This window comes from Myodes glareolus, chromosome 3 (assembly GCF_982192425.1).
Source record: "Myodes glareolus chromosome 3, mMyoGla1.1, whole genome shotgun sequence".
Taxonomy (NCBI): domain Eukaryota; kingdom Metazoa; phylum Chordata; class Mammalia; order Rodentia; family Cricetidae; genus Myodes; species Myodes glareolus.
In genome coordinates, this window is record NC_142028.1 from 64904433 (window position 1) to 64925644 (window position 21212).

Consider the following 21212-nt stretch of genomic DNA (forward strand, 5'->3'; position numbering starts at 1 on the left):
TCAGTCAGCTTAAGCATTTAAACAAGGATGCAAATACCTGTAACATTCAGGGAAGTCATTGGGTATATCACAGATTAAGAATCACTTTAAAATGTTATATCTTGAAGCAGACTTGGGTGAAATAGAACCCCCTCCTGGATCTATTATACCATCCTCTTACTTGAGGATCTTAAAAAGCAGGAAGCCATGTAGGATTCTATGCTCTCATCTGGTATTAGTATTAACCACAAGGTCGTACACCTGTTTTATATTCTAGGAGAGTGTGATCACAAGAGAGATGGTGGAGATGCTATTTTCTGATGATTCTGACTTGCAGTTAGCAACCACACAGAAATTCCGGAAACTCCTCTCCAAAGGTATAAAGCCAAGTTCGCCTCAGAGAAGTGCTGTGTGATTTGGCCTCCTGTGTTTTTTTTTTTTTTTTTCCTTTTCTTTTCTTTCTTTCTTTTTTTTTTTTTTTTTTCTGAACTACCTACCTACCTATTGCTCACTGTAGCCTTCCTGGCCAGATTTCCTTTGAATAAGCCAAGCACATTCCCACTTTTAATTATGTGTGTATGCCACGTGAGTATATGTGCCCACAGTGGCCAGAAAAGGATGTCACATCCTCTGGAACTGGAGTTACAATCTGTTATGAGCCACTTGACAGGGATAAGTGCTGAGAACACTGTGCAGAAGCAGTGTCTGCTCTTAACTCTGAGCTGTGTCTCCAGCCCCCACTTAATACATTCTTAATGAAGCTGTCCTGACCTTTGACTCCACTAAAGTGTATTGGAGAAGACTCTACAGATAAAGATTTCTTTCTTTCTTCTATCTTTCTTTTTTCTTTTTTTTTTTTTTTTTTTTTTTCTTTTTTAATGATAGTCTTGTTAGCCTTGAAGATCCTCTGCTTCGACCTCCCCAGTTCTGGGTTTACAGCCTGGCATTGATGGCGAACACCTTTAATCCCAGCACTGACGATGCAAATGCCTGTGGTTCTCTTGTGAGTTCCAGGCCAACCTGGGTTACACAGTGAAACCCTGTCATGATAAAGTCCTTACTACTGCTTTCTAACAGCCTACCTTTCACTTGCATGTTAGGGTCTGTGAGTCATGGACTTTGGCTTTGTTCATACTCTATCATCAGTACCTAGTACACAGAATTGCTCTATAAATATTCAGTGTATCAGATGTGCAAGGCTCTGCCGCTGGTTTTTAGTATCGCTTGCTTGATTATACTGAACATTCCTCCCAAGAAAAGAGCAATGATCTTCCTTAGAAGGGAAATGTGTGGGTCAGGATTGCTCGTTCCTTGGCCTTTTCTCACTCATTTTCTGTTGTTTTTACATTTGGTAAGCCACAGCTGAGTGTACCTAATTTAGGATTGCCTTTATACTTGTGATATGACAAGGTATTATAGTTTGTAGATGAGCAAAAGGCAGTTTGTAAGAGTAGTCAGTGGGCAGTGGTGGCTCACACCTTTAATCCCAGCACTCAGGAGGCAGAGGCCAGAAGATCTCTGAGTTTGAGGCTAGTATAGTCTACAGAGTTCTAGGACAGCCAGGACAGTGACACAGAGAAACCCCTCTCTCAAAAAACTTAAAAAAAAAAAAAATTTATTTGCCAAGTGGTGATGGCACACGCCTTTTAATCCCAGCACTTGGAAGGCAGAGGCATGTGGATCTCAGTGAGTTCAAGGCCAACCTGGTCTATAAAGTGAGTTCCAGGACTGTTACACAAAGAAACTCCTATTTCATAAAAGCAAAAATCAAGATAGAACAAAAACAACAGAGTAGTCAGAAGCATCCAGGACTGCAAATGAATCAGCAAAGCTCTTCTGACTTTTTGTGTCTTTCCTGTCTCCCTCTAGAGCCAAGTCCTCCAATCGATGAAGTTATTAACACTCCAGGAGTAGTTGACCGGTTTGTGGAGTTTCTGAAGAGGAGCGAGAACTGCACATTACAGGTAAAGCTCTCAGGCAGAGAAGCTGAGTGGACTGACAGTGGGCTCCTGCAGGCATATCTTACGGGAATGGAAGAGTAATAAAGGGAAGCGATCAGTTGAAGTATCTTCCTCCAAAACAGTTTTAGGGCCAGGAGTGGTAGCACAATCTTTGCAACCAGCAAAGGCAAACAAATCTCTGCTTTTGAGACCACCTAAGTCTACACTGTGAGTGTCTTTTTTTTTTTTTTCTTTGAAAAGAAAACCATCTCAGGGCCGGTAAAATAATGGCTCTTTAGGTTAAGGCCCTTCCACCAGACCTGGCAGTGTGACCTTGGACACACATTGTGGAGAGAGAAAGAAAACCCATGAAGGAAGTTTTTATTTCAGAGATTCCAGAATGTGATACACTGTGATATTTATTATATAGCAGAGGATCTAGTGCTCCTCTAACCTAGGACCTGATACAAGTCACTCAGCCTCTCTGGGTCTTTGTTCCCCAGAAACATTTAATGAGCAAGTCCATTAGAACTTGTTAGAGACACAGCAAAGAGAAGGTTGAGAGCCAACTCAACCAGGTACAGTAACTCATGCCTGAACTTCTGGCACGTAAAGGACAGAGGCTAAAGCTCAAGGTCAGCCTTGGCTACAGACCTTCCTTGAAGAGGGGGAGGGGGAGAAAGAACACACCATCATTCTTATCCTTGTTTCAGAAACAAAAAGACTGAAGCTCAGAAAATGAGAAAGTAAGCCATAGGTGTTAGTTCAGGACTCCGGTATGCACATCGCCTCTCTTCAGAGTACAGCTTAATGGATGGTGGGCAAAGACATGTTTGGTTTTGGTTTCTTTACTGACTGTTTTGGGGCATGTGTCTGTAGGTTGCTCAGTCTGGAATGACCTCTCAGTTGTGGCCTAATCTCACTTTCAGTTTGAAGCTGCCTGGGCTCTGACTAACATTGCCTCTGGAACCTCTCAGCAGACCAAAATTGTCATTGAAGCAGGAGCTGTCCCCATTTTTATAGAGCTGCTTAACTCAGACTTTGAAGATGTGCAAGAACAGGTAATGTTCAAGATTTGATTAAAGTTTTGATGATACTGACAATATAATTATTTCTATTGAAGGCAGGTTCATTGGTGCATGCTTTTAATCCCAGCACTCGGGAGTAAGGCAATCAGATGTCTGTGGCTTCACAGAGAGACCCTATCTCAAAAACAAAAAATAAAAAAACGTGTCTTCAGGTTTTTTCCCATGTCTTCCAGTGGTGCTCTACAGGTCAGTTTTCAGAGTATCTCTTTTTACTTACAGAGCCCCAGAGGAACTGCCTCAGTCTGTGCAATGAAGTTAAGTAAAAGGGGCAGCTAGGTAGCCTTTGGGTTTAGTCCCTGCCATAGACAAGCCCAGAATTACTGGGTAAAAACTTAGATCACATCTCTCTAACCTAGGTGTAATACTTTGGAGATTGGATTATGAAAACACTTGAACAGTGAGGGGCTAGAGAATGTAGTTTATCTTTGGGTACATAGCAAGCTTAAGGCCAGCCCATTTAAAAATAAATATAAATCAATACACTTGAACAATGGGAATTTGGCAGATGGTAAGCATATCTGTGTGTGGGAAGGTGGCAGAGGTCATAAAAGCTATGTGCTGTCACACTCCCTCCCCGCTGTCCTGCGCGTCTGTTCCAGTTGGCCTTTCATGAGTCACATCCTTGATGATAAACTGAGTAAACACAAATAAAAAATGAGTTCAGTTCTCCAGAGTTGACCTATGGCATCTGTGCTAAATCCAGAGTTTAGTGTTGGAATTGAATTACACTATCAGACACATAGTTGGTGTCAGAGGATTAGTTGTTAGTGTGAGGTAAATTTTATAATTTTAGTACCAAAGGTGCTGTTGGAAAAGACGCCACACCGTTGAGGTGAAGATACAACTTTGATTTCTCCTATGGGTTCTTGATCATGTCATAGACATGGAGAGAAGAGGTCGCTGGGCGTGGTGCTGTCTATAATCTCTGGATTCGAGACTGCATAATGAGTTCCAGACTAGCCAGGGGCTGCAAGTAGGACCCTTCCTCAAAGTGAATGAATGAATGAGTAAATAAATTCCAGAAAAGGAGAAGGCTTGATTCTCCGGTTATATGAAAATGAGTTTCACAAAAATGGAAAACCGTGGTAGGGTCTTCTTTTCCTGGTGTAGATCAGGTCTGTGGTGAAGGAAGCATCCAATCTTTATGATCACCCCCCCACCTTTTTTGTTTGTTTGTTTTTCGAAACAGGGTTTCTCTGTAGCTTTGGAGCCTGTCCTGTAACTCACTCTGTAGACCAGGCTGCCCTTGAGCTCACAGATCTGCCTGTCTCTGCCTCCCGAGTGCAGAAATTAAAGGCGTGCGTCACCACCCAGCCACTTTCTCTTTTCCTAAAGGAAGGATGAGGAGGTGTAGTTTGGTGTCTCTGACTTCAGTTCAGAAGACAGCCTATCTTCTCCCACAAAACCAGGGCCTCCTGGGGAAAAGCTCTTATAGAGCAAAGCTTTCCGGAGGGAGATCACTGGAGCTTGCTGTCAAGCCCTAACACTGTCACAGAAGCCAGGCAGTGGTGGCGCACATTTTTGATCCCAGCACTGGGGTGGGGGTTCTGGTGTGGTGTTCAAGAGGCCAACCTAGGGCTGGAGAGATGGCTCAGAGGTTAAGAGCATTGCCTGCTCTTCCAAAGGTCCTGAGTTCAATTCCCAGCAACCACATGGTGGCTCACAACCATCTGTATTGAGGTCTGGTGCCCTCTTCTGGCCTGCAGGCATACACACAGACAGAATATTGTATACATAATAAATAAATAAATATTTAAAAAAAAAAAAAAAAAGAGGCCAACCTAGTCTATAGAACTGCTTCCAGGACAGCCAGGACTACACAGAGACATCTTGTCTCAAAAAACCGAGAGGAGGAAAAAAGCAACCACTAGTCATAGAAGCTACCAGGCTCTGTGAGTGACAGTTCCATCATCCCTTTTCAGGCAGTCTGGGCTCTGGGAAACATAGCTGGAGACAGTTCGGTTTGCAGAGATTACGTCTTGAATTGTTCCATCCTTAATCCTTTGTTAACGTGAGTAATTATAATCATTTGCACCTGGGGCATCTGTGGGGTGGCTAAATGGCAGTATATTTGGGGGGTAATTCCTTAAGATAGTAAAACCCTGAACTGGGGTGTAGTGGCACACGCCTTTAATCCCAACACTCAGAAGTAGAAGCAGGCACATCTGAGTTCCAGGCCAGCCAGGCTTACAGACCGAGTTTCAGGACAACTAAGGCTAACCAGAAAAACCTTATCTCAAAAATAAATACAGGGGGCTGGAGAGATGGCTCAGAGGTTAAGAGGACTGGCTGTTCTTCCAAAGGTCCTCAGAGTTCAATTCCCAGCAACCATATGGTGGCTCACAACCATCTCTAATGAGATCTGGTGCCCTCTTCCTGCCTGCAGGCACATATACAGACAGAACACTGAATACATAATAAATAAATAAACCTAAAAAAAAAATTAAATAAATAAATACACCTTTAGTCCTATCATCTGGGAGTCTAGCCTGGTCTCCATAGCATGTTTCAGAGCAGCCAGGACTACACAGTGACCTTTTTTCAAGAACAAAAGAGTCTTGGGGTCTGGGTTTGCCTCTAGGGTTTTTTGGTAACAGCACTGTGCTAGAACATCAGTGGCTTTGTTATGGCTTTGTTGTTTCCTTCAGACTCCTTACTAAGTCCACACGACTGACAATGACAAGGAATGCAGTCTGGGCCCTGTCAAACCTCTGCCGAGGGAAGACCCCTCCTCCAGAATTTGCAAAGGTAAGAGCTACTTGCTAGCCATAAGTGATACCAGGTTTCATTATGGGAAGTCTTTAAGTTTTGGGAAGATCCCTGAGAATCTCAAATCATGTGAAACTAAAAGGCACTTGCCAGTGTAGCAGGCCGCCTTGTGTGCCTTGGTAGGAAAGCGCAAAGGTGGGCCTGCAGGTTTGATGACATTCCCAGGCTCTAGAATTGCGTGTTGGGAAGGGGTGGCAAGGATGAACTCAGTGACAGTGCTGCTGTAGCCCTGCTATCAGTCCTCCTCACTCTGCTCCCAACAGGTCTCTCCGTGTTTGCCTGTGTTGTCTCGCCTACTCTTCAGCAGCGACTCAGATTTGCTGGCAGATGCTTGCTGGGCCCTCTCGTACCTGTCTGATGGTCCCAATGAGAAGATCCAGGCAGTCATAGACTCTGGAGTTTGCCGAAGACTGGTAGAACTTCTGATGTGAGTTGTTTCAGATTAAGAGGGTAAAAGTTTCCCTAGCTTCACCAAGTTCAAAGAGTTCTGTCGTAAGATGGGCAGGGTGGTGCATGCCTATAAACCCAGAATTTGGAGTCTGAGGCAGGAGAATCACAAATTCAAGGACAACCTGGGCTTCAGAGTGAAACCGTCTCATAAAACAAAAGAAAAAAGCTATGAACAGCAGATTGCTGACCTCTCAGTGTCTGGAGCTGTGAGGAATGCTGCCGGCCTTGGTCTTCAGCAGGGCTGAATATGATGTGTTGCTTCACTACTGAGGACCTGTTCTTCCTTTGTAGGCACAACGATTACAAAGTGGCGTCTCCTGCCTTGAGAGCTGTGGGTAATATTGTCACTGGTGATGACATCCAGACCCAGGTAAGGAAGAAGAGGAAGATAGGATCTTAACTCGGGCTAACTATGGGAGAACAAACCTGTGGACAAAAGTCTTCTTTGGTAATGGGAGGCTTCATGATCTAGCAGAGAATGAATGGCTTTAAGTAAAGTAGTTTTAGCACTGTCGCTCTCTGAACAGATCATCCAGGTGGTGCTCGTAAAAAGAAAGCTCAAGGGAATGACTAGATTTAATTGATCATGATGAGAGAGTTACATCTGATCTATAATCCTTCTGAGATACTGAAAGCTGTTGGCTCCACCAATGCTTTCTAGACCTTTAGGATCCCATAGATATCACCTAGTGTTAACCTCATGTTAAACTTTTGAGCCATGTGTGACACACACCCGTAATCCTAGCTTTTAGGGGGTCAGCTAGTTCAAGCCTTTCCTCAACTATATGAAAGCCTATCTCAAAAGCTCAAAAATATGAAAATTCCTACAAACCAGCAACAGAATGGTGCTTCCACTGGGAAGGCTGAGGTGGGAAGGATCACATGAGCCCAGGACTTTGAGGCCAGCCTAAGCAATACAACAGAGTCCTGTCACAGAAAAGTAAAATATTGTGCTAATTTCCTTTTTGAATTTCTTCAGTTAGTAGCGTGTGGTTTAAACTCCATGAGTTAGCATGTGCTCTCATTTTTCTTGCTGTGTAGTTTATTCCATTGGGTTGCTATAGACACTTCATTATAAGTGGAGTCACACAATATCTCTTATGTCTGGCTTACTTAGCATAATGTCTAAGGTTCATGTATGTTGTATGTAGCATGTGTCAGAATTTTCCTAGTAAGGCTAAATGATAGTCCAGTGTTTGTGTGTACTGTATTTTTAAAATCCCCTTCATTGGGGCTGGAGAGATGGCTCAGACGTTGAGAGCATTGCTTGCTCTTCCAAAGGTCCTGAGTTCAATTCCCAGCAACCACATGGTAGGTCACAACCATCTGTAATGAGGTCTGGTGCCCTCTTCTGGCCTGTAGACATACACACAGACAGAACATTGTATACATAATAAATAAATAAATATTTTTTTTTAAATCCCCTTCATCCATCTTGAGGACATTTATGTTGCTTTAACTTCTTCCCTATTATGCATAATATGCTACTATGAACCCTGGTATACAGCTACCAGTCTCTGCTTGCTTTTCTTTTTGGTCATGTATATGCAAAAGAGATTAGATAACATGGTAATTTATGCTAATTTTACGAGCTTAACTGCTGTGTTGTTTTATGTCTCTACCAGCACCAGATTCTCACTCTCTTTCAAGAATATCTCATTTTCTGATGTTTTTATATAACAGCCATCCTAATGAGAATAAAGTGCTGTCTCATGGTTTGATTTTTTTTTCCTCTGTTGATAGTGGTGTTGAACATATTTTGTGTGCTAATTGACAGTCTATATATCATTTTTTGAAGAAATGTCTTTTGAAGCCCTTTGTTCATTTTTAGTTCGGTTTCTTAGGGTGTTCTTATGATTTTAGGAGTCATTTATATATTCTGGATATTAACCCTTGCCAATATGTTTTGCAGGTATTCTCTCCTATTCTGTGGGTTGGGTTTGTACTGTTTATGGTGTCTTGTAATGTGGGTAACTCTGAATATCTAATTTTGTTGTATTTCTTGTGCTTTTGTCCAGGTTATTCTTAACTGTTCAGCCCTCCCTTGCCTTCTCCACCTGCTGAGCAGCTCTAAGGAGTCAATCCGGAAGGAAGCTTGCTGGACCATTTCAAACATCACTGCTGGCAACAGGGCTCAGATACAGGTAGATTTGCTTCCACGGAAACGTTTGCTTCCCACTAGAAATTGGAGCCATGGCAAAGGATGAACAGTGTAGCTCAGTGGTAGAATATTTTCCCAGCACCACCAAAACAACTGGCGTCAGTGGCTCTACATAGTAGAAGCTAGGTTCCCCCACACCTTGTCAGCTGAGAACAAAGAACTTTCGGGTAGGTTAATGGAGAGAAACTAAGTCGAAAGTGATTTTTGTACTGGGTTTGCCATTTCTTCATCTTTTCCTCTGAAATCTGTCCAATCCTACCTCTGCCTCCCAAGTGTCTCAGGAATCCAGACTAGCCTCCGATGACCTTGAATTCCTGATTTCCTGCCTCCGTTATCCCAAGTATTGGGATTACACAAGCAGTCACCATGCCTGACCCTTCTGCTTTTTCTGCTTCCTCATTTTTCTTTCAGGCTGTCATAGATGCAAATATCTTCCCTGTGTTGATCGAAATCCTTCAGAAAGCAGAGTTTCGTACCAGGAAAGAAGCTGCCTGGGCCATCACTAATGCCACATCAGGAGGAACCCCTGAGCAAATCAGGTATGATTCCTTTCCCAACATCTTAAATGATATGTGTGGTCTCCTTTGTTCGTGGTTTTCAGATAGCTAAATGGCTTTTGATGGGAAAGGTCTGCCCTAGTCTAACCGTAATAAGGCTTAACTGTTAAGCTTCTAAATGATACAGGATGCTGGTATAGATTCCTGGGTTGAGAAAGGCTGACCTGTCCTAACTCTGCCTCCCAAGACACACACTTCTGTACTACATGCCTCCATACCCACCTAGTTTGTACATATGCTCCTTTATTCTAGTTTGTATCATCTAAACAATAGGAATGGTGGAAATTGACTAAATGTCTTTCCCTCTAATTATAACCTACTGAAGGGGTCTGTACCTATAAAGTCTCGGGAGAAAGGAAAACTCATTAGAAAATATAAGCTGGACATGATGGTATATAACTTAAATCTAGGATCTCTGGAGGCAGAGACAAGCAGATCTCTGTGAATTTGAAGCCAACATGATCTACATAGTGAATCCCAGGCTAACAAGGGCTACATAAAAGAAACCAGGCTTAAAAAGCACTCAGGGGGAGCTGGGCAGTGGTGGCACACACCTTTAATCCCAGCACTCAGGAGGCAGAGACAGGCAGATCTCTGGATTTAAGGCCAGCCTGGTCTACAGAATTAAGTTCCAGTACAGTCTCCAAAACTAGAGAAACCTTGTCTCAAAAACCTAAAAAGGGGGGAGTGGGGATTAAATACGGCTTTATATAGTATACTTGTTAGATGAGAAATCAATATACAAAAAGGTCTAAGAATCTGGAGATCTTCACAAATTTGACTACATTTGTGTAAAAGGAATATTGAGTAGAACGAAAGAGATGGGAGCCAGATTGTAGACTATCTATATTAGCAAACAGTACAGGGAAATAAGGAACCAGAAGAATTTCTTTCCTTTTTTTTTTTTAAAAAGATTTATTATGCATACAGTATTCTGCCTGCATAGCCTGCACTCCGAAAGAGGGTACCAGATATATTATAGATCCCATTATAGATGTTTGTGAGCCACCATGTGATTGCTGGGAATTGAACTCAGGTTCTCTAGAAGAGCAGCCAGTGTTCTTAATCTCTGAGCCATCTCTCATCTCCCCAAAGAATTTCGTAATGTGTCTAAAGTGATAATATTGTGACAGATGTGACGTTAGGACATTGTGGTGTTTTTGTTCATCAGGGAAATAGATCAGTGGCAGAGCAAGAGTAGAGAGATTAAGGTGAAGATAGGAGATTATCAAAACTCAGGAAGCATTCATTGTTTTTTATGAGAAAAGCAAAGCCCCTGCCTAGAACTTTACTTGTTCTGCATTAATTTGGAGTTTACTTCATCTCTGGTCCCCAGGTACCTGGTGTCACTGGGCTGCATCAAACCGCTGTGTGACTTGCTAACTGTAATGGATTCAAAGATTGTGCAAGTGGCCCTCAATGGACTAGAGAACATCTTGCGGCTTGGAGAGCAAGAGGGCAAGCGTAGTGGCTCAGGGGTCAATCCCTACTGCGGCCTCATCGAGGAGGCCTATGGTAAGTTCTCTCCTTACCTCACATATGTCCATCGGTAGGAAAGATGTTGGAGCACATCCCCACATTTTATGAAACTTTAGTCTGAATTTTTTGTATTTTTTACTACGTTTATTTATCCACTCATGTGTGTGTGTGTGTGTGTGTGTGTGTGTGTGTGTGTACGTACATGTGAATGTGAGCGCACATGATCTGGCACACTTGGGTATGGAAGTCAGAGGACAACCTGCAGGAGTCAGTTCTCTCTTTGCACCATGTGGGTTGTGAAGATTGTCAGGTTTGGCAACCAACACCTTTACACCCACTGAGTCATCTCACCAGCCCTCGAGTTTGTGCTTCTAGACCAATGATGAGTTTCTGTTCTAGCCAAGCTATACCATGCATGTTTACAGACCTTTCCTTGGGAATACCTGACATGTACTGACTAGCCAGGTAGCTAGAACTAATTAGTTTTCTTGTCCCACCAGTCCCTTCTCCTCTGAGCAGGAATAACATTTCATTGTTATTCTCTTAGGATCTGCATATGGTCTATATATGGTCTGCATATGGTCTACATATGGCCTACATATGGTCTGCATATGATCTACATATGGTCTACATATGGTCTACATATGGCCAGGCAGTGGTGGTGCAGGCCTTTAATCCCAGTGCTTGGGAGGCAGAGCCAGGCGGATCTCAGTTCAAGGCCAGCCTGATCTATCAAGCGAGTTCCAGTATAGCCTGGGATGTTACACAGAGAAACCCTGTCTCAAAAATAAAAACAAAAGTAGATATGGTACAGATGTAATAAGGAAATCTAAGGGGCTAGAGAGATGGCTGCTCTTTCAGAGGTCCTGAGTTCAATTTCCAGCAACCACATGGTGGCTCACAATCCTCTGTAATGAGATCTGGTGCCCTCTTCTGGCGGGCAGGCATACATGTAGGCAGAACATTGTATACATACTAAATAAAAAAATAAATTTAAAAAAAAAGAAGGAAGTCCACAAAATTTGATACTACTACCAGGAGCTAAAAGACAGCAATCTCTTCTGTAAAAATACTGAATTGCAGCCTGACGGTGGTGGCTCAGTCTTTTAATCCCAGCACTTATGAGGCAGAGGCAGGTGGATCTCTTGAGTTCTAGGCCAGCCTGGTCTACACAGCAAGTTCCAGGACAGTCGAAAGAGAAAAAATACTGGATTGCCTCTACCAACCCTTGTCAGAAGAGGCAAATCATGATTTGCCCAGAGTTAGCTTAAAATATAATTTGAACTCGAACCTCTAATTTATGTGTGTACACATGTGTGTGTCCAAGTGTGTAAGCCTCAGGTGTCCTTCTTCTCTTGACATTTTGTTTTGTTTGTTTGTTTGTTTTGGTTGGTTGTTTTTTGAGGACTGCTCCCTCAGACCTAGGACTCACTGAGGAAGCCCTGTTGACAAGCCAATCAGAGAGCCCCAGGTGGTTTGTTCGTATGCTGTCCTTCCCTCCCCTCTCCCCCCCACTGCCTGCCACCTTTCCTACCTAGCCGTGGGTTCTGGGCAGCAAACTTGTGCTTTCAGGGCAAGCGCTTTACAATTGAGGTTTGTTCTAGCTCCCTAGACCTCTAATATTAGCTGACATTTCTATGTCTTGTCTTCTGCAATTCTACAATTTGGGGAAGCGACCTTGTCTCCTTTTTCAAGTCAAGAAATTATACGATCTTACTACTTTAAGAAATTTGTCCCTCGGGAAAGGAAAAATTCATAAGTGTTTCTTCTTGCCACCTTAGGCTTGGATAAAATTGAGTTTCTCCAGAGCCACGAGAACCAGGAAATCTACCAGAAGGCCTTTGACCTCATTGAGCACTACTTCGGTGTAGAAGATGACGATAGCAGCCTGGCTCCTCAGGTGGATGAGACGCAACAGCAGTTCATCTTTCAACAGCCTGAGGCCCCCATGGAGGGCTTCCAGCTATAATGTCTGCCTCCGGGGAGGGGAGGGCATGGGAAGCACCACCAGCCAGCGGAAGAGCAGCCCTCTGGTGGGCAGGGAAACAGCCACCCCACCAGCAGCCACCATACACCTGCTGCCCTGGAGACTGTGCTCTTACCTACTCATCCCCTTCCCTGGAGGGCACCCTCTGGACAGACAGGAGCATCTGAGGCTCACACTGGGTTTTGTGACAAGAAGGGGGCGTGTGGGTTTTCTTCCTTACACTTTATTTTGGCTGCACACATGTCTTTAACCCAGGAGCCCAGGGGTAGACAAAGGAGGACTGAGGTAATCAATTTGCACCTTTAAAAATTTTTTTCTTTTATTTTCTTTAGTGGTGACTTCCTTCCCATTATCTTGCTTCATCCATCCCAGTCCTCTGCCCTGATGTGTGTAACTCTTATCTTGGGTACTTGAGCAGATGGAATATTCCAGAGGTGGGAGGTGGGAGGGGAGGGGAGAAGTCCAAAACAAAAGTGTTCTTGCTCTGACTGAATATTAATCTTGTATGCTTGGATTGGTTATTTAATTTTTTTCTTTTGCACATTTTTCTTGTATTAAGGTTGCTCTTCCCAAAATGCTGGTTTTAGGAACCCAGCTGCCAGCACTGTCTGGAAATAGAGGCTAATAGGGAGGCCCCCATGAGACAAAGGTCCCTCCCTCCTCTGACCCTATGCCTAAGCCCTCCCCCTCACTCTCCTGGGACATATCACCAGTGTGAGTGGAAGGGAGGAGCACAGGCCTTCAGACAGGGCTTCCCTTTTGTAGCTACTGACCCTGTATCCTACCCGCCTCCTAAATGGTGCGACCCAACTTCATTTGTTTACTTGAAAATTCACCTCAGAGTTGAATGAACCTCTGAGGTGGCTGTGTTTTCTCCTGAGCTTGAGATGGTGGGCTGTGGTCCTTCCTTCTCCTGAGGAGAAAGTCCTTGCTCTGATGACCCATAAGTTGCAGAGGAGGTTGGAGTTAGGGTCGTGTATTGGGATAGTCAGGAATCCCTGCCTTTGGCCTTTCTTCTTCCTTCTGCCATAGTTGGATCATGTATATTTTACTTCCAAAGGAGAGAATGTCAAAGTTCTGTATTTTTTTTTATAGTCTATATTTTAAGTAAGTCAGTCTTAAAGGTCTTAGGAGGACAAACCGCCTGTGAGTGGGATATTGTGAGGAAGACCAGACAGAGCTTCCCACTCAGAGGACTGAACTTGGTCCTTTTCTTCTCTGCTTGGATTCTGGGCCACCGCTTGGGACCAACTCTCACCTCTGGAGCCTTCATCGAGTCAGTCGTCCTGGGCTGATTGTCCTGGTACCTGAAGGGAGCAAAGGGCCTCAGGGCCTGGTGAAGTCTGCTGCTCTGGTCCTTGCTTCTGAGCAGAAAGCAGCCTGCCTTCTCTAACTCAGTGCCAGTCCCTGTTACCCAGATAAGTCACGACACAGCCGCCTCTCCTGTCATCAGAGAACCTTGACGACCTGGATACTTTGAGAGCTGTTGGCGTCTCCCTTCTGAGGGTCCTTGTACCTGGATTGGATTTCCCCTTCTTGTGACAGTTACACAGACACATTTTCTTCTCTGAGTAAAGCTGGTTCAATACCTCAGGCTGGCCTGTGTTTTAGTGGGTTACACGTTACACTAAAGCTGAGCTCTGGGGGCAGGTTGTGGGGTGCTCTGTCATTGAGGTGTGGAACCCCGTTGTGGTGAAATGAAGGTATCCCATCCTCGTGTTCACTTCTCTTTCTCTGGAAACAGCATTCTTCTTATTCCCATAGATCTCCCTTTGGCTCCCACACATGCAGATCTGAAGTTCAGGTTCTTGCTGTGGCCATTGGCTTTAGATTGTCATCTTCTTTAGTTTTGAGACCTTGCTCCTAAGAAAAGTAGTTCAGGACTGGCAGTTTATGCTGGAAACCTTGACCAACATTGGGCCACTGGCGAGTCAACTACTACTTCTCCACCCTCTGGCCTTCTGGGAAGGCAATAGGCAGAGCTTTTTTAAAAAACAAAACAAAACAAAAACCTGGCCTGCAGCTTTATTACAAACTCTGCTCCTAGTTCAAAGAAAATCCCTCCATGACTGCCACCCTTGTCTGAAGAGCAGAACACTGTAGTGGGGTCTACTCTGAACATCCCAAGCAACAGTTAGGCCTCTGGCGTTGGAGCCAGAGTCTCAGTATGAGCCATGAATGCCCTGTTTTCCCCATCCTTTCTCCAGTATTGCTTTGCCTTCAGACTTGGATCCAGTACCAGATGGAAGAGGCTGGTTACCTAGCTGTTTTAGGCATCCCACACTGAGATAGTCTTAGTGACTGATAGAGTGGTCAGTCCTAGATGCTGTCTTCAGTCTCCATCTCTCCCCAGTGACTACAGGCCTTGATGTTGGCTGCAGCCTTCTGGCATAACCCTATGAGTTCCATCCTGTTTGGCACAATTGTTCCTTGGGTCTGTGGACACATGCGCGCTTCCAAGAAGCTAGTGTTAATGGCCTTTTTTTTTTTTTTAAGAGCTCTGGTGTTCCCCTTTACCTGGGACCTTATATCTACTGCTTCTCCCTTCTGTACCTGGAAGTCATCTCCAGGAGTCTGTGTGGTGAAGCCAACCACAGGTTACGGCTGCTTTTGTCTTCGGCTACAGGAAATGAAAAGAAGGTTCTTCTTGGTTCTTTTGGTTTTTCTGTGCAACCCTGGCTGTCCTGGAACTCACTCTGTAGTCCAGGCTGGCCTTGAACTCACAGAGATCCTCCTGCCTCTGCCTCCCAAGAGCTGGGATTGAAGGCATACACCACCACTGCCTGGCGAAAAAAGTTTCTTAAGCCACGGATTTTTACTTGTCTGAAACTAACCCAGTAAAAAGAGCCACTTCGTGCATGGAGGAGCTGTTTCTCCTCCCGTCCGCTGTAACATAGCCTCCATCTTCGCTCACATGTCCTCCTGTGAAGGCTTCTGCTTTTCTCTTCAGACCTCATCTCTTCCCCAGGTTCACTCAGTTTGGTGTCCATCCTCGTGGGTATTTTTCCGGCTCAAGGTCTAACTTCTCTAAGGCAAAAGGCCAGTTTCTCCAGGTCCCTGCAGACCCAGGAGGGCGACAGGATGTTGGCAAGCTTCCCTAGCAGGCTGGGGAAGGAGGGGCTCAAGGCTCAGCGTACTGAACCAGGGCAGATCCCGAGCAACAGCAGCAGCCTCAGGTGGTGAGGCCGTAAGTGATAGACTTTTGGCGCATTCTAGAACAACCTCATCCAGTATTTTTTTCTGTTTTACCTTTTGTATTCTTTTGTTATGTCAGCAAAACCGAGAATTTGCCCCTCTGGGGATCCATGTGAACACTAGCTGCTCTTTGGCCAAAGGCTGTCATAACTGATTCGGTTTCCAGTGTAGCCTCTAGTCCCTCCCCAGAATAAGACATGCATGGCAATGGAAGAATTTGAGGTCAGTTCCAACCCAATCTGAATGAAAACTTATTTTCCTTTTGAGAGAGCATCTTGTTTGAAGCCAGAACTACGTGCAGGACCAAAGCTGGCTGTGAGGAAAGTAGCCATAAACTGGGGAACTGGGAAAGGCTGGTGTGATGTGTCTTCAAAGGCTTGGGCTTACCTACCTATTTCTAGGCCAGCCTGATTTCTGCTGCTCACGCCAGCACGTGCTGCTGATGCCCATGAACCCTGTGCTCCTCTGGATCTGACGTCATTGTTTAGATTTAGAGAAAGTCCCAGCTCGAGGGTCCTGAGTCTGCCTGAAAACTGTGTCAAAGGTTCACACCATGAAACCTCAGAAGCTGTAGGTATTGGCTGTTTTAGCCAGCTTTTTTGGGAAATGCCTTTTTTGACCTATTAAAAAGGAAGTAGATACGAGATCAGCTGACAGAACCATCGCCTAAGGACAGCTTGGGCTTCCAGGTAAGAACCCTAGAAAGGTCAATTTAATCCTCACAGGTTTTGCTTTCCAAATTCATTTGCTTTTATTTTTCTAAGAACTGTAAACACTATTTTTTCATGTTCTCAGGGCCCCTGGGTAGACAAACAAAGCTTGATTTCAGAGCAGAAATAGGCCAAGAAACCATGGCATTGAGTGTGCTGAGTCCAGACATGATATTTATATACACATCCAAATTTGAAGAGATAATGTATTTCTTTAGGTTTCAAACACTGTAATAGATACAAAGCAGAAATAAAAAGTTGCAAAGTTCTAACTTGTCTTCTTTGGTTTGGAGTGACCCTTACTGGGAAGTAAACAGACCTGGAATGTCAATGGTAGAGTTCCTCTCTAGCATGCAGGAAGCCTTGGGATGTGGACAGTATAGAGTACCTGACCTGGGTCCAGCACTCAGCACCATGGAAGCCAGACACTGGCATGTAGAGGCAGGAGGACCAGAAATTCAAGGTCAGCTTGGCCATGTGAAATCCTGTCTCAAAACCAAAGGGGACCATCAAGACTCTCAGCAGGTAAAGGCATTACTGACAGCCGCTAAGGGAGGAAACCATGTGCTTGTAATTACATTATATGGAGTACATTTTTTAAGTTTCTCCTTGATAATTTCCCCAAAGCTGAAGTAACTCATAAAGCGCTGTATCGCAGGCATTCTCACATTGACTGCCGTGAGACTTTGAGGTCCAGCACTTCCATCAAGAGAAATTCCCAGTCACAATCACTACTCATAATTTTGAAGCCAGTATCAGTGCTGCTCTTGAATACTAGATAAGATTTGGCTGTATGAGATTAAACTTTGACCAGAATGGTGGCACATGCCTATAACCCCAGTACTTGGTAGGGGAGGACAGTGCCAGGAAGGTCGAGAGCTCAAGATTGACTTCCTAGCACCCCTACCTCAAAAACCAAACCAAAACAGAAGTTGCTAGGCATGGTGATATACACCTTTAATCCCAGACTAGAGGAGGAATCCTAGTGTGTTCTCACCCTGCCACCACCTCATACCCATATGGCAGGCACTTTGCCAACTGAACCATTGCCCCAGTGCTTATGGATTTTTTCTTTGAAATGGCTTTATTGAGATATAATTGGCATATAATAAATTGTATGTTTAGGGAGCTGGAAAGGTGGCTCAGAGGTTAAGAACACTGACTGATGTGGGTGCTGGGAGTTGAACTTGGAATTCTCTAAGTAAGGGATCATCACCACTGATCTAGCTCCTCCATCCCTTGGTTTTTTGTTCTTTTAATTTTATGTGTATGGGTGTTTTGGGTGTTGCCAGTTTGCCTTTATTTTGCAGGTGGCACACACCTTTAACCCCAGCACTCGGAAAGCAGAGGCAGGCAGATCTCTGAGTTTGAGGCCAGCCTGGTCTACAAATAAAGTTCCAGGACAGCCAGGGATACACAGAGAAACCCTATCTCAAAAAAGCTTTTTAAAAAATGCTTTTTTAGGAGCTTGGAGAGATGGCTCAGTGGTTGAGAGCATTGCCTGCTCTTCCAAAGGTCCTGAGTTCAATTCCCAGCAACCACATGGTAGCTCACAACCATTTGTAATGAGGTCTGGTGCCCTCTTCTGGCCTGCAGACATACACACAGACAATATTGTATACATAATAAATTTTAAAAAATGCTTTTTTAGTTGTAGACAGTCTCACTGTCTGGCTGGCCTCAAACTCACCAAGTTGTCCAGATTGACTTTGAATTTGTCATCCTCCTTCCAAAGGTGTGAGACACCATGGTGGCCCACTTAGTGAATTCTCCCCTTCCCCATTTATTTATTTACTTATGTGTGGATATATTTATCCGTATGAGTATACACACATGTATGATTGCAGGGAGGCCAAAAGAGGGCTTAAGGGCTGGAGAGATGGCTCAGTGGTTAAGAGCATTGCCTGCTCTTCCAAAGGTCCTGAGTTCAATTCCCAGCAACCACAAGGTGGGTCATAACCATCTGTAATGAGGTCTAGTGCCCTCTTCTGGCCTGTAGGTATACACGCAGGCAGAATATTGTATACATAATAAATATTTAAAAAAAAAAAAAGAGGGCTTAAATGTCCTCTGTTGCTCTCTACCTGTTCCTTTGAAACAGGGCCTCTCCCTGCACCCCGGGCTTTAGTTTTCTTGGTTAAGCTAGAAGCCAAAAAGCACTGCCATTCTCTGCTTTCTGTGCTGCCCCACAGCCTGAGGGAGGTAGAGTTGCAGGTAAGCATGAGATAGTCTCTACCTTGTCACACAGTTGCTGGGATTCAAACTCCAGCCCTGTTTAACGCACACCAAGCGCTTTTAACAGCTACGCCCTCTCTTTATCCCAAAGACCCTTTATGAAAAATTGTTCATTTTTATTGTATGAGTGTTTTCCTGCATGTATATGCAAGCACACTGTGTGCATACCTGGCGACCAGCAGAGGGTGCTGGATGCTCTGGAATTTAAAGTCTGTAGACCCTTGATGACCACCATGAGCGTTCTGGCAATCAAATCCTGGTCCTCTGCAAAATCAGCAAGCACCCTTGAACAGTGGGCTCCAACTCCTTTAGGATTCTGTAGTTCCTATTGTTGTTTTGCAACAGGGCCTCACTATGTAGACCAGGCTGACCTTCAACACACAGAGGTCCATTTGCGTCTGTGCTGGGGCTGAAGAAGTGCACCATATATCCAGCGTCCCCCAAAATTATTAATTGCTAGAGCAACAGTTCTCAACCTGTGGGTCTCAATCCCTTTGAGGGTTGAATGACCCTTTCACGGAGGTCATCTAAAATCATCAGAAAACACAGGTATTTACATTGTGATTTGTAACAGTAGCAAAATTATAATTATGAAATAGCAACAAAAATAAATTCATGGCTGGGGTCATCACAACATGCGGAATTATAATAAAGGGTCACAGCATTAGGAAGGCTGAGAACCTCTGATCTAGAGAATCCTCTTTGTATGGAATTTTGTAGAAATTTAATCTATATGCTGCCTCTTTAGAAATTGCCTATGTGTTATTGGAACAGAATTAGGGCTTCTAGACACCTTCTTTAATTTTTCTTTCTTGGTTTGCTTTTTGTTATTGTTTATTTACACACACACACACACACACACACACACACACACCGCACCACAGGGTTTCTGGAACTCGCTCTGAATTCCAGGTTGGCCTTGAACTCACAGAGATTCTCCTGCCTCTGTCTCCTGAGTGCTGGGATTAAAAGCATGTGTGCTACCACTGCATAGCCCCAGACACCTTTAATCCTCAACTTTCTGAGCCTCAGTTCCCCCAGTAAACTAGCAAGGTTGCAATGTTTTCTGGTTTGAGCTTTGATCATTCTAAGTAAATACCACTGAGCCTATTATATAATATATATAATTTGCCTCTCACAGTTACATCTGAATAGACAAAACACTACTCATAATCTGTTTGACAGAGTTATAGAAAATGGCCAAATCTAAGGACCCTAAAATAATGTACAATTAGCACACTTTGCAGCATGTTCTACCCACAGCCTGACTCTAGCCATGGAGACTGCAGCATTTAGACAACAGTAGCTTCAATTTCATGGCAAAAGGCTCTACAGAAGTCTAGGCAGGCCTAGGATACTAGAGCAAGCTGCAGGTTCCCAAAGTACCCTGTGAGCTGAGTGTTGAAATGCTTTGCCCGCAGGTGTGGTGATGCCTTTAATAACAGTGCACCACTGGTCTTAGAAGGCAGATCTTTGTGAGTCTGAGAACAGCCTGATCTACATAAAGAGTTACCGGCTAGCCAGCACTATAAAGGAAGACCTTATCAAACAAAAGCCACACAACAAAGAATTGAAATCACTATTGTGTTTGTTTCTGAACGATCAGTGCCTAAGCTGGCATTCCCAATAGTAATGAAAAACAAAGACAAGAAAAAAAATCTAACTTTTTAAAACTTTAGCCCCTGTGCAAGCGCAGGAGACTGCAGAAAGTGTGGCGGGGTGGGAGTTCACTGATTGCCTGTAGCCAAACTCCCTCTGCCTATGGTCCCTTCCTGAAGGAGTTACTGCTGATAAACTGTCCCAGAGAAAGCCTGGGAAGGTGGTTATTTCTTCTGGGTAGAGAGCAGTGTAGATGAGTGCTCACAGGCGGATCTCTAAGTTCGAGGCCAGCCTGGTCTACAGAATGAGATTCAGGACAGTCAGGGCTAGACAGAGAAACCCAGTCTCGATGGGTGCTGGTGTCAGGCTTCTGGTTTTGAATCTGCTACAACCACTCAATATTGATTCGGTTTTCAATTATTTAACCTTTAGTGGCGTGGTGGCTTTTGCCTTTAGTTCAAGACCAGTTTGATCTACATAAGGAGTTCCAGGCCAGCCAAGGCTACACATAAACAATTTTAAAAAAAACCCAAACATCTAGTCTTTTCCATGCTGTCTGTCCTATGTTAACCAGATCACAAAGTATTTTGTACTTTCTCCGAATAATTATGAGGACCAAGCTATTAGATACAAGGAAAGAAAGAACATAATAAGTGTTTGAATTATTATAAATCCTATGTTGAGAGAGGGGGGCAAAGAATGCCAGGCACATAACAAATTACTGATTTAGAAGTGGAATAAAGATTTCCTAATTTCCAGTTCAGACTTCTATCCAACTTTGAGTCCTCAGAGATCTTAGAAACAATCATCATGCACAAAAGGGACTAATGGAGGAATGTATAAAAAAAAAATAGCCGCGCGCCAAGGCTTAAGGGCCAATCATAGCTTCTTCACTAGAAAGGTGGCAGACACGAATCTCGACTGTTCTATATAATTTCGGACCTGGAGGCTATATGGCCCCCAAAACAAAAGCCTTTTCCATTGCATCTCGGGAACTGTGCCCCGCCGCGATGCACGAAGGGACTCGTAGTTCTTTCTCACGCCCGACTCCAAAGCCACCTTG

At 44.1% G+C, this 21212-nt stretch overlaps 1 protein-coding gene across 4 annotated transcripts in view; it reads left to right on the plus strand.

Annotated features, from left to right (window-relative positions):
- Kpna6 (karyopherin subunit alpha 6) overlaps positions 1-14003 on the plus strand; it is a 31085-nt gene extending 17082 nt beyond the window's left edge. For all 4 annotated transcript variants that reach the window (XM_048434283.3, XM_048434281.3, XM_048434284.3 and 1 more), the window contains exons 4-14: positions 257-356; positions 1849-1943; positions 2849-2980; positions 4930-5018; positions 5656-5755; positions 6040-6203; positions 6518-6596; positions 8245-8370; positions 8799-8926; positions 10281-10459; positions 12205-14003. In XM_048434283.3, the coding sequence (XP_048290240.3) occupies positions 257-356; positions 1849-1943; positions 2849-2980; positions 4930-5018; positions 5656-5755; positions 6040-6203; positions 6518-6596; positions 8245-8370; positions 8799-8926; positions 10281-10459; positions 12205-12392 (1380 nt within the window). In that variant the 3' untranslated portion in view covers positions 12393-14003. The remainder of the gene's footprint in view (positions 1-256; positions 357-1848; positions 1944-2848; positions 2981-4929; positions 5019-5655; positions 5756-6039; positions 6204-6517; positions 6597-8244; positions 8371-8798; positions 8927-10280; positions 10460-12204) is intronic.
- Positions 14004-21212: the final 7209 nt, after the last annotated feature.